This window comes from Gymnodraco acuticeps, unplaced genomic scaffold (genome assembly GCF_902827175.1).
Source record: "Gymnodraco acuticeps unplaced genomic scaffold, fGymAcu1.1, whole genome shotgun sequence".
In the NCBI taxonomy this organism is placed as follows: domain Eukaryota; kingdom Metazoa; phylum Chordata; class Actinopteri; order Perciformes; family Bathydraconidae; genus Gymnodraco; species Gymnodraco acuticeps.
The window spans coordinates 2,786,558-2,798,676 of record NW_022990047.1 but is presented as its reverse complement, the minus strand read 5'-3'; the positions used below and the strand labels follow the sequence as shown (position 1 = coordinate 2,798,676).

The 12,119-nt window shown below is 40.8% G+C and overlaps 1 protein-coding gene across 1 annotated transcript in view; it reads right to left on the bottom strand.

Moving 5' to 3' along the window:
• The window catches only part of itpr2 (inositol 1,4,5-trisphosphate receptor, type 2), a 57,385-nt gene that overhangs the window by 9,193 nt on the left and 36,073 nt on the right, over positions 1-12,119 (bottom strand). Inside the window, exons 38-53 of the mRNA XM_034215539.1 lie at positions 10,668-10,788; positions 9,883-10,070; positions 9,606-9,786; positions 8,641-8,894; positions 8,349-8,549; positions 7,726-7,836; positions 7,197-7,292; positions 6,997-7,116; positions 5,629-5,763; positions 5,314-5,506; positions 4,988-5,113; positions 3,369-3,544; positions 3,117-3,281; positions 2,834-3,017; positions 1,124-1,210; positions 148-263 (exon numbers count right to left, since the gene is read on the bottom strand). Of these exons, the coding sequence (XP_034071430.1) occupies positions 148-263; positions 1,124-1,210; positions 2,834-3,017; positions 3,117-3,281; positions 3,369-3,544; positions 4,988-5,113; positions 5,314-5,506; positions 5,629-5,763; positions 6,997-7,116; positions 7,197-7,292; positions 7,726-7,836; positions 8,349-8,549; positions 8,641-8,894; positions 9,606-9,786; positions 9,883-10,070; positions 10,668-10,788 (2,454 nt within the window). The remainder of the gene's footprint in view (positions 1-147; positions 264-1,123; positions 1,211-2,833; positions 3,018-3,116; positions 3,282-3,368; positions 3,545-4,987; positions 5,114-5,313; positions 5,507-5,628; positions 5,764-6,996; positions 7,117-7,196; positions 7,293-7,725; positions 7,837-8,348; positions 8,550-8,640; positions 8,895-9,605; positions 9,787-9,882; positions 10,071-10,667; positions 10,789-12,119) is intronic.

The window sequence follows — 12,119 nt, the reverse complement described above, 5'->3', positions numbered from 1 at the left end:
ATATTTAAACTTTCACCTACACAAATTAAGCTTGAACAGAAGCTACTGTAGCAGTAATTTATGTATAATTCAAGTCATTAAAAAAAGACATGGGGTATTAAAAAATTATTCTGTTATAAGTAGAAACACATATTTAAGCCGTATTACCTCTTTGGAGGGTCTCCTGAGGATGTCTCCCACGCCTCCTCCATTACGTAGTCCCTGGTTCAAAACTGTGATTATACACATGAGCAGAGTGTCGCACACCCGCTCCGTCCCATCGTCTATAACCAGACACATACATAGAGACAAAATGCTTAGAAACATGAAAGAAGGGCAAAATGTGCAATATGGCTTCTAAATATCTACACAAAATATTCAACATGAGTACAAATCATTAATCTGAATACAACTTGAAGAAATGCAATTCAATTGAACTAAGAATGTGTGAAAGATGTTAAGGATACTCAAATTCAAGCTCAGGAAAAACAGCCTGACTTATTTCAGATAATTATCACTCAGCTGACTTTGATAATAAAACACCTTGTGAGCGGAACAGCTGATAATGATGCGACTATAGATCAGATGGATACCTTCAACTCACTCCCCTCCTCAAATGTGAGAAGAAAAATTATAATTTAACCTCAATAAACTGTTATTCATATCTCATAAAATGTACTTGACTGTAGTTTGACTGCTGTGGAGACAGAGGGGGTAGACGATGCGAGATCACGTGTGCCCTTACAGGTGATCGAGGGAGATGCGGGAACATAAACAGGAGAGTGAGTCACACCCCTCTGTCTCATCAAGTTTCTTTGTGTGCACTCGCTGTCTGTGTGTGTGTGTGTGTGTGTGTGTGTGTGTGTGTGTGTGTGTGTTGTGTGTGTGTGTGTGTGTGTGTGTGTGTGTGTGTGTGTGTGTGTGTGTGTGTGTGTGTGTGTGTGTGGTGTGTGTGTGTGTGTGTGTGTGTGTGTGTGTTGGTGTGTGTGTGTGTGTGTGGTGTGTGTGTGTGTGAGATAACCTTTCATGAACTGATTACTGTGGGAAAGGTAAAATACACACCCACACCTCGATGAAACCAAATAAAACTTTGAACATGTCAACTCAGCAGTTTATTATAAGAAGTAAAATAACAAAAACTTACCAGGACCAGGTTGAGGTGTTGAAAGGGGGCAGCTATCTTTCGTACATGAGCCAGCAACTTCATTGTTACTCAATTGATCCCCTTTTCCTTTTCAAAGAGAAAAAACAAAAAGGGGAAATTATGTGAAGTTGATTAATGAGCACCGATTATTGATAAATGAGAAAACATGATTAAATTGTGCTCTGGCGTTAAAACTCCTTCCCACTAATTTTCATTAGCTCCGGTAAAAATCAGTAAGAAAGATTTAGTCAGATGTTATGTAAACTGAGGCGGCAGCTGCTGGGTGGGCGGCGAAGTGTTGCTGAAAAAACCTGAACAAATCATTTGCACATCGGTAAAGCCCCGAGCAGCAGAGGAGCCGTGCTGGAGTGTGACGGAGAACTATACACCTGATCCAGTGTCAGCAGAGAGGCACTCTTTCCTGACAGAATGGAGGACAGAGGGCAAGGCTGGGAGACAAGAGGAAGAGGAAGAGAGGGGGGGGCGGAACGGCTGAGGCGGGGGGCAGGGGTCACAGCCTTGGTGCAGCAGCAGTGTGGACAGGGTGCTCTCTGATGCCTGTGCTCGCCCCACAGTTCACGGAGAGACAGGAGTGAGTGAGCGAGGCTGCTTACATAAGCCAACACTGCCGTGTCTGCTGTGCTCTATTCAGCAAAACACAGGATGGCGTGGCCACCAGGTTATGCAACAGGTGCACATGTGCACATGACCGTTGGAGCAATGTGCAGAAACTCATTAACACACCCACGCTCTCCACAGTGTTTTCAAAACATGTGCCTGGGTGTGTATATACAGTTCACCGTACATATCCAACACGTTTTATGTGGTCATTCTTCAGAGCAACGTTATTTCTACAGATCCTATCAAGAAATATAATTAAATAAAAGGAGAAAGAAACAATAGCTGAAAGTTACTGTGAATGTTAAAGTGTCTGATGCACCGTGTATAGACTGCCCAGTCTGCTGCTTATCTTGTATTTTGCACAAGGTTTGAAACTCATTAACTTCTCAGATTTACCATGAGTAATTGATACGTCTGGGGCAGAAAATGATCAACACAGACGTTTATGAGAGCAGTGTAAAAGAGTGCAGGTTCAGGAGATGTTTCAGGTTAACTAAGGTTAAATTCAGGAGGAGATCAGCCTCAGAAAATACAAAAAAAAAGTATAAAGTCTCATTATTCTGTCTTTTTTTGTTCAAAGTATTTTGGAGTCATATAATGCAGTATGGACCTGACACGAGGGGGAATTGTAAGACTTTATCAGGAATATAGCAACTACATGGCCAGAGAATAAATATTAGAGTTTTTTTTTACAAAGACAAGAGTTAAGCTCCACCAGGTACAATCTACTAATAATGAATAAACTGTTCACGATACAGTGTTTGGTCCCTTTACTACAGTTAAGAATCACTTAGAGCAGTGGTTCCCAACCTGGGGGGCGCTCCCCCCTTGGGGGGGCGCCATAGATCGCAGGGGGGGGCGCCAGGCCTCAGATGATTCGAGGCCAAATATCATATTTAGACTTTTTTTTACACATATAATTGTAAGGCAATACATGATTGTCACTAAAAGCCTTGTCTCTACATTACAATAAAATATAAAAAATAATTGATTAATTAATTTTAATAAAAATTCAAGTTAGTAGCTAATAAAGGCATAAAAAGACAGAGGTTTGGGAACCCCTGACTTAGTGTTTTAACAGGTTCTGACCTGGTGTAGGAAGACGGTCGACCTCCATGCGGAAGTCATCCTTGAGGAAGAGGAAGCCGATGATAGAGAAGAAGTAGACGAGGAAGATGGCCAGAACAGCTGTCAGAATAATAGAGCGGCCATTCCTGGTCACACTCTTTATCACGTTGAGCAGCGTCTCCTCTCGGATCACCAGGTCAAACAACTGTGAAAGGAGATCAACATTAGCAACCGTTTATATCTGAAGTGCAACACTAATCATTCACACTGTAATTGAACTGAAATGTTTTGAGACATTTCTTACCAAAAAGCTGTAGAAGAACTCGTGCACAAAGAGACCCAGGACGCAGATGATGGCGTAGCCCAAATGGTAGATGAAGAGCATGTCCATAACAACTGCTTTGTAGCCTCGGGTGAATGTCCCCTGGTTCCCCACAAAACTTACAAGAAAGACCAACTTGTTGAACAGCTAAAAGGGAAGAAAAGAGGCATGAAGACACTTGCTTTGATGTGTGGAAAGACAAACATGGACATTTCCCACAGTAACACTACTTACATTGACAGCACCCAGCAGCAACAGAGCAGGGCCGAGGCCCATAGTGTAGATGGCCCGTAGGATGAGGGAGACGAGGAGGAACAGGATGCCCAGCGGCTTGGGTAAGAAGGCAAGTAATGAGGTGAACACCCCCAGCGCCACCCACAGCGAGATATTCCAAAAGGGGGACAAGGTGCCTGGACATGAGAAAAAAAATGCAGAACTTAAAGTAGCGCACATCAGTGCTCTAAAATGTTGTGGCATTTCTCTCATGAAGTATTCACCTGAGGTAAGAACTTAGCAAAACAGAATGAGAGGCAACACTTTAAAATGTCAAAACAGTGGTCCGCAGGGACGCTCAGCTTCATCACTCAAAACTGCTTTTTCAGCTCGCATTGTAAACCATTGAACTGAAGCTCAGGATTCTTTATGAAACTGCAATGCCCTGAGCCTTTAATGATTAGAAAGGCTTCTTTAGGAAAACACTTAAATAAGGGAAACACAACATTTGAGCACACTATAACACAAAAACCGCATTTTGCTCCCATCCGTGTTAGATCTTGAAAAGCCCCAGATTGTGACTGATATGGCAATGTGACACATTGTACATATGAACTATCTAACTAATTGCTAAGCTGAAAACTCTGGCACTTTTATATGTACTGTAGGTTTAAACTGAGATGTTGATTAGTGTGCACATTCCCATGTAAATAAATAAATAAATGGAGTGATAAATAATATATGTTTCTTAAAAAGGCTCTGCACCCCCACGCAGGTGTTTTCAGTTAACTTGACTGATTACACCTCAGGGTGAAGTTGTGCGGAGCTACAACAGGGGAATCACATGGGTGAATACCAATAAAGATGATTAAAGTGAGGCACATGATATGCAAACACTGTTATGGACAAAAGTCAAACCAGGCTAAAAAGTGTACTTTTTATCACCTTCAAACACACACAACCTCAGGTGACACAGCCAGGAGGCGTTTTCAAATGCAATCACACAGCGCAATAAAGTGCTGAAAACAATAGGTATTTTCAAAGCAGATAGTTTGACCGGTCATAGTTGGAGAAGCCTAGTCACCATGAGTACAACAATGTCTTTGTTCTATTCAAGTGTCCTAGCAAGTCACGACAATGCCTTATTTGGCCTCCTCGTCTCCCTCACTTGTGACTCCTAGGCCAGAGGAGTCAGGTGTAAATGTGATATCCTCGTTCAGTCAAGCGTCACTTTTAAATTAGGTCCTTAACTAATAGTGGGTGCACAGTTTTATCACCAGTCACTTGAATTAACTCAAAATAAATATTTTCAAACCTGTGCAATTTAGTTTGTACATGTTTGTTGAAATCAATTCATCGATTTATATTTGTTCATGGTTTTCAAAGTTGTATCTTCAGTCCTGTATTTGTGTTTCCATTTATGACCGTTGCATTTCAAATAATAAATTAAACACAATAATAATATGTTTTTATGTTATGGTATATTTCTTTTACCAATAAATGGTTTGATGGTCAGTGTGCTATATCCACGCACGCAGCACAAACCCCTATTAAGAACTGTAAATAATCATTTATAATCGAACCGTTTATATAACCGTATGATCTCCTCATTCACCAAAGACATGTTAATATATTCTCACCCTCATCTCCATCATCACCAAATGGGTAGAAGACGGCCACAGCGATGTTGAGCAGACAGGCCAAGTAGAAGGAGATGCTCCCCCAAAGAGAGATGTTGCGTGAGAACCAGAACACAGCCTTTTTCTCTGCACAAACAGAACAGGAAGCATTAATAAGTACAGGGACACAAACTCAGCACACAAACACACAGTTGCTGCAGGCGTTTCAATTTATTCTGGAAATAACAATAACCAGACACTCTGGTTGATAATCATGATTTACCAGCCCGCTCTGCTGCCACCATCATTATTTTTGCAAGCGCTGGATTCTGAATGTGAAGACTTACTGCGGATCTTCTTCTGCCACCTCATCTCGTTGTAGAGGTTGTCGAACTGCTGGAAGAAGTCGTTAACCTTGCTGCCCTGGTCGTCTCTCTCCGTGGTGGTGAACACACGTGTCTTGGACTCGTCCGTGAGGTATTCACAGATGTCAGGGACCGGAAACACGATCTGCTCCATGGTGCGGTCGTGACGCACAATCTGGCAAATGGAAATCCAGCAAAAAGTTCTCATTACGGGTTTATAGATATATATTTTTTTAATAGTGAGAAAGGAAAAACGAGTATCAGTGTTTACATAAATGAAGTAATGATGAGAGTTACCTCTATCTGAGCTGTGTGGTTAGCATAGCAAAGGAGGGCGTCGTCTTTCTCGTTGTCGGGGTCCACTCCGGCCCCCAGGCCCAACCCGGACCCCGGCCTCAGGCTCTGCTGGAGGAGCTTATTGTGTCGGGCCAGCTAGGATTGAAAAACAAAATTATGCAGCCATTTAATGTTTTTTTACAAACAGGGCAGTCTCAATGACAATAACTGTCTCAATACAAATATTTTCCCATGATTCCCACAACAGTACCATCATGTGAATAAACGCTTTAAAACAGACACTGAGACAATTCAATTGGAGTGTAAAAAAGATGATGCAACTTCACAGGAAAATAGGAGTACAGAAGAGCAGAAAAGCCAAATAATGGTGAAAGGAAGAGCTCTAGTAGCTGGAGTTACATTAAATATACATACAGTTCTACACCCAGACTTTACAGCATGATAATTATGTATCTTATCCATGTTGCCATTTATTCAAGTTCTATGTTTACACTTCTGTTAAATAGTATTGGATGCTTAAACCTGGAATAAATGAAGTTGGTAACTTGAGAGCAGCAGAAAAAGTGTGAGCGTTGTCATACCACCACTTTTTTTCTGTACCGTAAATAATATATAATTGCCAAAGGAGAGGGACAAATGCAGAATTGTTGCAAAGGGCTGACAGTAAATCCCATGGTTGCCTGGGAAAATAAACAAGTACAATAGTTTACTGTCTGTATTTCTATGAACTACTGTTTATTATTGAATCTTTATTTAATTATTAATTTCTTATCTGACACACCACTGACAATGAATTGCAGCTGGCCTGAGGAGCAAACCCCGAATCATATCTAAAAAAAAAATACTTTATTAGTTATGTCAAAGTCTGTGTGTCATCGGTGGATATGTGTGGGTGTTAATAAATAAATAAATTGACAGGTTTGACAAAGATATCCTGTTTGACAGAAGTGAACACCTGATAGACTTGGACTGCCCTTGCTAACTAAAAATACCACACATACATACAACAACAACTTTCAATGACACAACACTTACACTATTTCTGTGCAAATGTGGCAACGGATATTTAGTTTAGTGATACAGTGACTAACGACTGCTTCAGTGAACACCTACAGCCCACCTGTCTACACAACCAGTGTCACATCCTGAAAGCTAATTTTGGTAAAACTGGCAAAGCAATTCTTTCATAGAAGAGCAGTGATTCATCATTTAGCGCAGGAGACACACTTAAATTGGAGCATGCACGTGGACACACACAAACACACACTTTATGCACGGCCCTGAGGTCGGCAGAAGGTCAGACAGACAAAGAGGAAATGCAGTATTGCCTATCCCACGAATAAAAAACAGCTCAAGCATTTTCATCACCTGGTGGGCCAGGATGTAAATGTTGTGTCCGACGTCTCTGGGCTTGATCTGGTCTCCCACACTGTCCTCGTCCTCCTCACTCTCCAGGCCCTGGGCGTAGGCTTCCTTCATGACATCCACCTGATGCACAAACAGTGTGAAAAGTTACTGCGACCTACAGTGAGGTGAAAACAGGTTTTCCATGGGACCTAGCTACTCACCAGTTCAGTGGGTCTCATCTTGTAGAGAATCTTCTCTGCGTTCTCGCTGTCATGACGGCTCTCCATGATAGCCAATAAGAGTTTGGAGGCATTGTTCTACAACACAAGCCAATGCGATTTTATATGTTGATCAACTGTAATCTACAAACTATTCAGGAATCAATGGATGACATTTCTTTTAGCAGAATCAAAACACTTGAAAACTATTGTTTTTAATTGGATTGTAGAATTGAAATCCTTAGCAGTTTCACAGCTACATGTGTATGTACATCAAAAACCACATGCAAACATCACTACCAATGAAGCAGATGTGGCACTTTATTCTCTGAACCATGCCTTTCTTGCAGTATTGCTCTTTAAAACAATCTGGATTTGGTCAAACTACCTCCAGTTACTTGTTCCCAGTCTCTAGCACTATGGGTAATTACTGCTCTAAAGAAAAAGGTAAGTATTGCCATAGTGATGGCTTCTAATGCCAGTGCGTTATTGCAAGCAGCCACTCAGGCTCTCAGAGGCACGAGGCACTCACCTTCAGCACCAGCACAAGGTCCATCCGATGCTTCCCCAGGGGGTTGATGGAGTTCACAATCAGTGCTATAATAATGTCAATGCCATTGGACTCATGCTTGGCTATACAGCTCTGAAAAAAAGAGGTGTATAGTTAAAGTGAATGCACATAAGAAAACAACTAAATTGATCAGGAGAACATTGACGAACATACACACAGAAAATAAGAGGGCAAGATCAATATCATGAAATGCATAGTTACTGTCCTTGGTTATGTTTGGCTGAGCCATGTTTAAATGAAAGGTAATACCCTATAAACACACACTTGTGATTGAATTACAATAGTACAACTGCGCCCAATTTTTTTGTTTAAATGTCACATCTTGTTGTGATTTTTTAATTAATGGGTTTGCCAAGGTTTAAAATAAAAACAAAGAATAAAGGATTAATGTAAAAATTAAGGAGACATTCTGAAGAATTAAATTGCTAGGCAGAATAATTAGTTATCAATACATTATTGCATTGCTGTTTGTTGCTGCATGTTTATTTTACTTAACGTTGCCAAGATTTTGATGTAGGAATACAGTACCAAAATAAAATACACATTTTAGAATAAGCCTCCACATTAACAAACCCTCCATCTACCTGGTTTTCATGGCAGGGTCCCTGGCAGTACTCTGTGATGGTTTCCAGGGTTTGGCGAACCAGGTCCACATTACTCTCATTAATGTAAAGGCCCAACAGCCCGAGGCCTCCGGTGGTGCTTCCACAAATACAGTCCAAGAACTGAAGAGTCTCACACACCAGATTGTAGTTGGTCTTGTTGTTCTGGTTGCGCAGAAAGTTCTGGATTCAGAGGATAAATACAATAAATCAGCAGTCAATTTCAGAAAACTTGAATGTCAAGGTCACTCTCAATCGTAAAAGGGGCCGGTACCTGCAGGTCTGTGTTGTGGTTCTCACAGAGCAGCTGTAGGTAACGCAGGATTGGTTTCATTATGGTGATGGCTGGGCTCATTGGAGTTTCTTCTAAAACCTCTTCGGCACCGGCCATCTCACTGTTGTGTCCCAAGCCTTCGAGGTCGGGGTCCAGCTCCTTTCTGAAGGCACAGAAGGCTTTGGAGGTCACTGAGGAGGCCTCCCTCAGCTGCCCACGCATGTCCTCCCTCATATAAAGCCCTGAGTCTTTATCTAGAGTATAGCACAAAGGACATATTTGAAAAAAAGATACATGATTGGACAATACATTCACTTTCAGATGAAGTTGATACATGCAACATGCAAAGGATACCATTTCAGATAATGATCAATGGCAGGCTTCACTTTGACACGTTACAAAATAAATTATTTAGTTGGGTTCTGTTGAATGAAAGTAACTGATTTGGATACAATGGCCTTGTGGTAGGCTTGTGATGTGGGCGTCACATGGCCTCTGACATGTGACTGCAGAAACAACAGTCGCACAGAGGTCAGCAAGGCTACAAAGATCATTCTGGATTTATCCTTTTCCATTGTATAAATTCCAAGTCAACCTGAACTCGAGGACCACACATACTGTAGATAAAAGCAGTTCGGTTTTTAAGATTATATTTGAGCCTATTTTGTGGCTTTTCGCTCGTTCAAGGCCCATTACAATGTAAAGGTTTGGCTGTGCCTAAGGCATGGCCCCACTGATTCACTATGTCACTGGTAAATGCTCATCTCTAGGTACATCTGACATCATTATCCATGTTCAATCTATATAAAGATTGCTTTCAGCTTAGTTTTTTCCACAGCTCCATGTTGAAGACAGCAAAGAAGACAAATGTGTTCCAAACACACTCGAGGATGTGGTTAACCCCAAGGAGCAGTGGTGTGTTGGTTATAATTCAAAGATTAAAATGCATCAATACTCGACTGTACCTTTTTTCGACCTGATGCTGTTGACGTCACTGTCATCATCCCTTTTCCTGCAGTTGACCTCGAACATATTGACGGACACGGTGGCGCGGATCTCTTGCTGGGCCAAACGCATGCGGTCGTAGAAAACTTTGAAGAACCTCTCAGACTTCTTCTGCTTGAACAGCTGGTTATAGAAGGAGTTCTGGTGGGAGGCAGAGTATTAGTCAACATAAATCTGAAGGTTATAGAAGATCAATATAGACAGAAATAAAAGGATTCGAGTGTCTGTGTCGCCCACTTGTGTCTGTGTGTTTCCGCCCTGGAGAAGGGCAATGCCCAGCAGGATGCTCTCCTCAAACACCCGGTCGTTCTTTGTGTTGACGATGAGGTCAATCACCAGCTCTGATGCTCCAACGTTGTCCAGGAGACACTGGATCTCCACCACACTGCTGCCCGGCTTGTCAGAGTCCAGCATGGGAGAACATGCTGCAGAGAATATTAAAAACGTAACATAAAAGTGCTCTAAACAGACATAACCACGCAGTTATAATGACCAGTTTTTTTTCATTGTCATTGTTCTATATTGTTTGAACAAAAATGCCATACATAAGATGCCCAGATAATGAATAGCTTCTTCATTTCCAGCTTCCTAACTCACTAATAAAACATATTCACAATTGTACTTGTCTATTTACTACGAATTACACCTTTTTTTGTAGGTTGTTGTTTAGGATATTTATTTAATTACTTGAATAACTAAAATAATGTCTGTTAACTGCTTCATTGTACATATTGATATTTTCATTTAATTGTTTTTGGTTGGGGTAATAGATTTATATACACTACACAGTGTCTTTGGCTGGGAAAACGAAAATGCCCATACATACATTTGTAAAAAATGCTTTACTATTTATATTGATGTGGTGCTTTATGAATTGCTTAACCTGATTCAAAGTCTGCAAGAAATTGTGAAGCAGCGCTCCCCAAAGAGCCGTCATGTTAGCTGCTGTTGTTTTCCCTGCAGTGAGTAGTTATTGCAGTGTCTATAGAGTTGTTTTTTTAGGGGGGGGGGGTTCTCAGTACCTCCAGATGACGGTTTGACAAAGCCGCCAGATGAGCTGTTTCCACTCCCAAGCTCTAACTTCGAGAGAAGCTTTTGATTTCCAAAGTAGCGTGTGAGGAGGATCTTTCTCAAATCGTTTCCCTGCGGAGACATAAAATCATGATGTTAAATCATGTCACCTGCCATCAAACTAGAAATATCATATTTGTCACTTTTTGAAAAAGTAGCATTTTGTCAGCCAAAATAACTTCATTTCAGTGTTATAAAAATAACACTGAAATGAAGGACATGTTAACAAATAATGCATCCAAGAGAACATGTGTTGCATTTCGTTCGTTTATATCAACATAGGGCTTTGCAGATTTCATCTACCACATAATAGGAATTGTCACAGTCTTCCCATAATGCATTTCTTTCTTGAGGGGAGCAATGGCTCACAACAACAAAGACATTTGAGACTCTCGTTCAGGTTCATGACAATGACAGTGTTGTAGATCAACTAGATTCTAACTGAGCATCTATGAAATATTACCTGATGGCAGCAACAATGTCGTCTTTTTTCTTAAACGTGAGACAATAGTGTAAAGGTTTATAATCAACCTAAACTACAACTTTTTTGCAAACCACATATACAAATTCATAAAAAGCAACTTTGACAATATGGATGTCTTCAAGTGTGGAAATAGCTTTGAGTGAGTGCACAAAAAACAGGGATGAAAATAAAAAATGTTGTCAAATACAAATAGAAAAAAACACACACATCATACATACACACGATTCTGGTTTGTATTTGTATGTATGATGTTTTTGTTAAACCAATACCAGTTTGTTTAGCTACACATTTAATAAAGAGTTTTATTTTGTACTTACACTAACATCTCTGAGCATCTCTTATGACATTTGACGCAGATGAGCAGGAACGAGATTAAAGGATTCATAGAGATAATCTCCCCACGCTGGTTGTGTAATCAAAGAGTGATTGACAGGTGGATGCTTGCATTGTACTCCTCACCACCTATTGTCATTGGCAACCGGAGGAGGCCATCATGGGGTCTATGGATGGGTTATAAAGAACGTATGGACTAAGAGTGGTCAGCAACAGTTTCTATGGTAACCTTAGAACGCAAAATGTCCTTGTTATGATGACACATCACCAGCATCGTTATTGATCAACAGACAGGAAGGACGGATGAATAGGTGGATAAACAGATCTATTGGAGGGTGGAGCTAAAGAGTGAATAGACTGTAAGGAGCTACCTGTGGTTCCCACGGAAACACGTTAGAAGGACAATCTGCCTTCCCCTGAGCTGCAGGTGGTGGACAAAATAACAGAAACACCGGAAAATATTTCAGCTTTGCAGTAAATACAGTTTTGGTGAAGCTTAAACTCTGGAAGTACTGAGGTGTTGATACAAGCGGTTAATTATCTTTAAATGTATTTATCCATTAAAAACATTAATCTTTATTTTCTG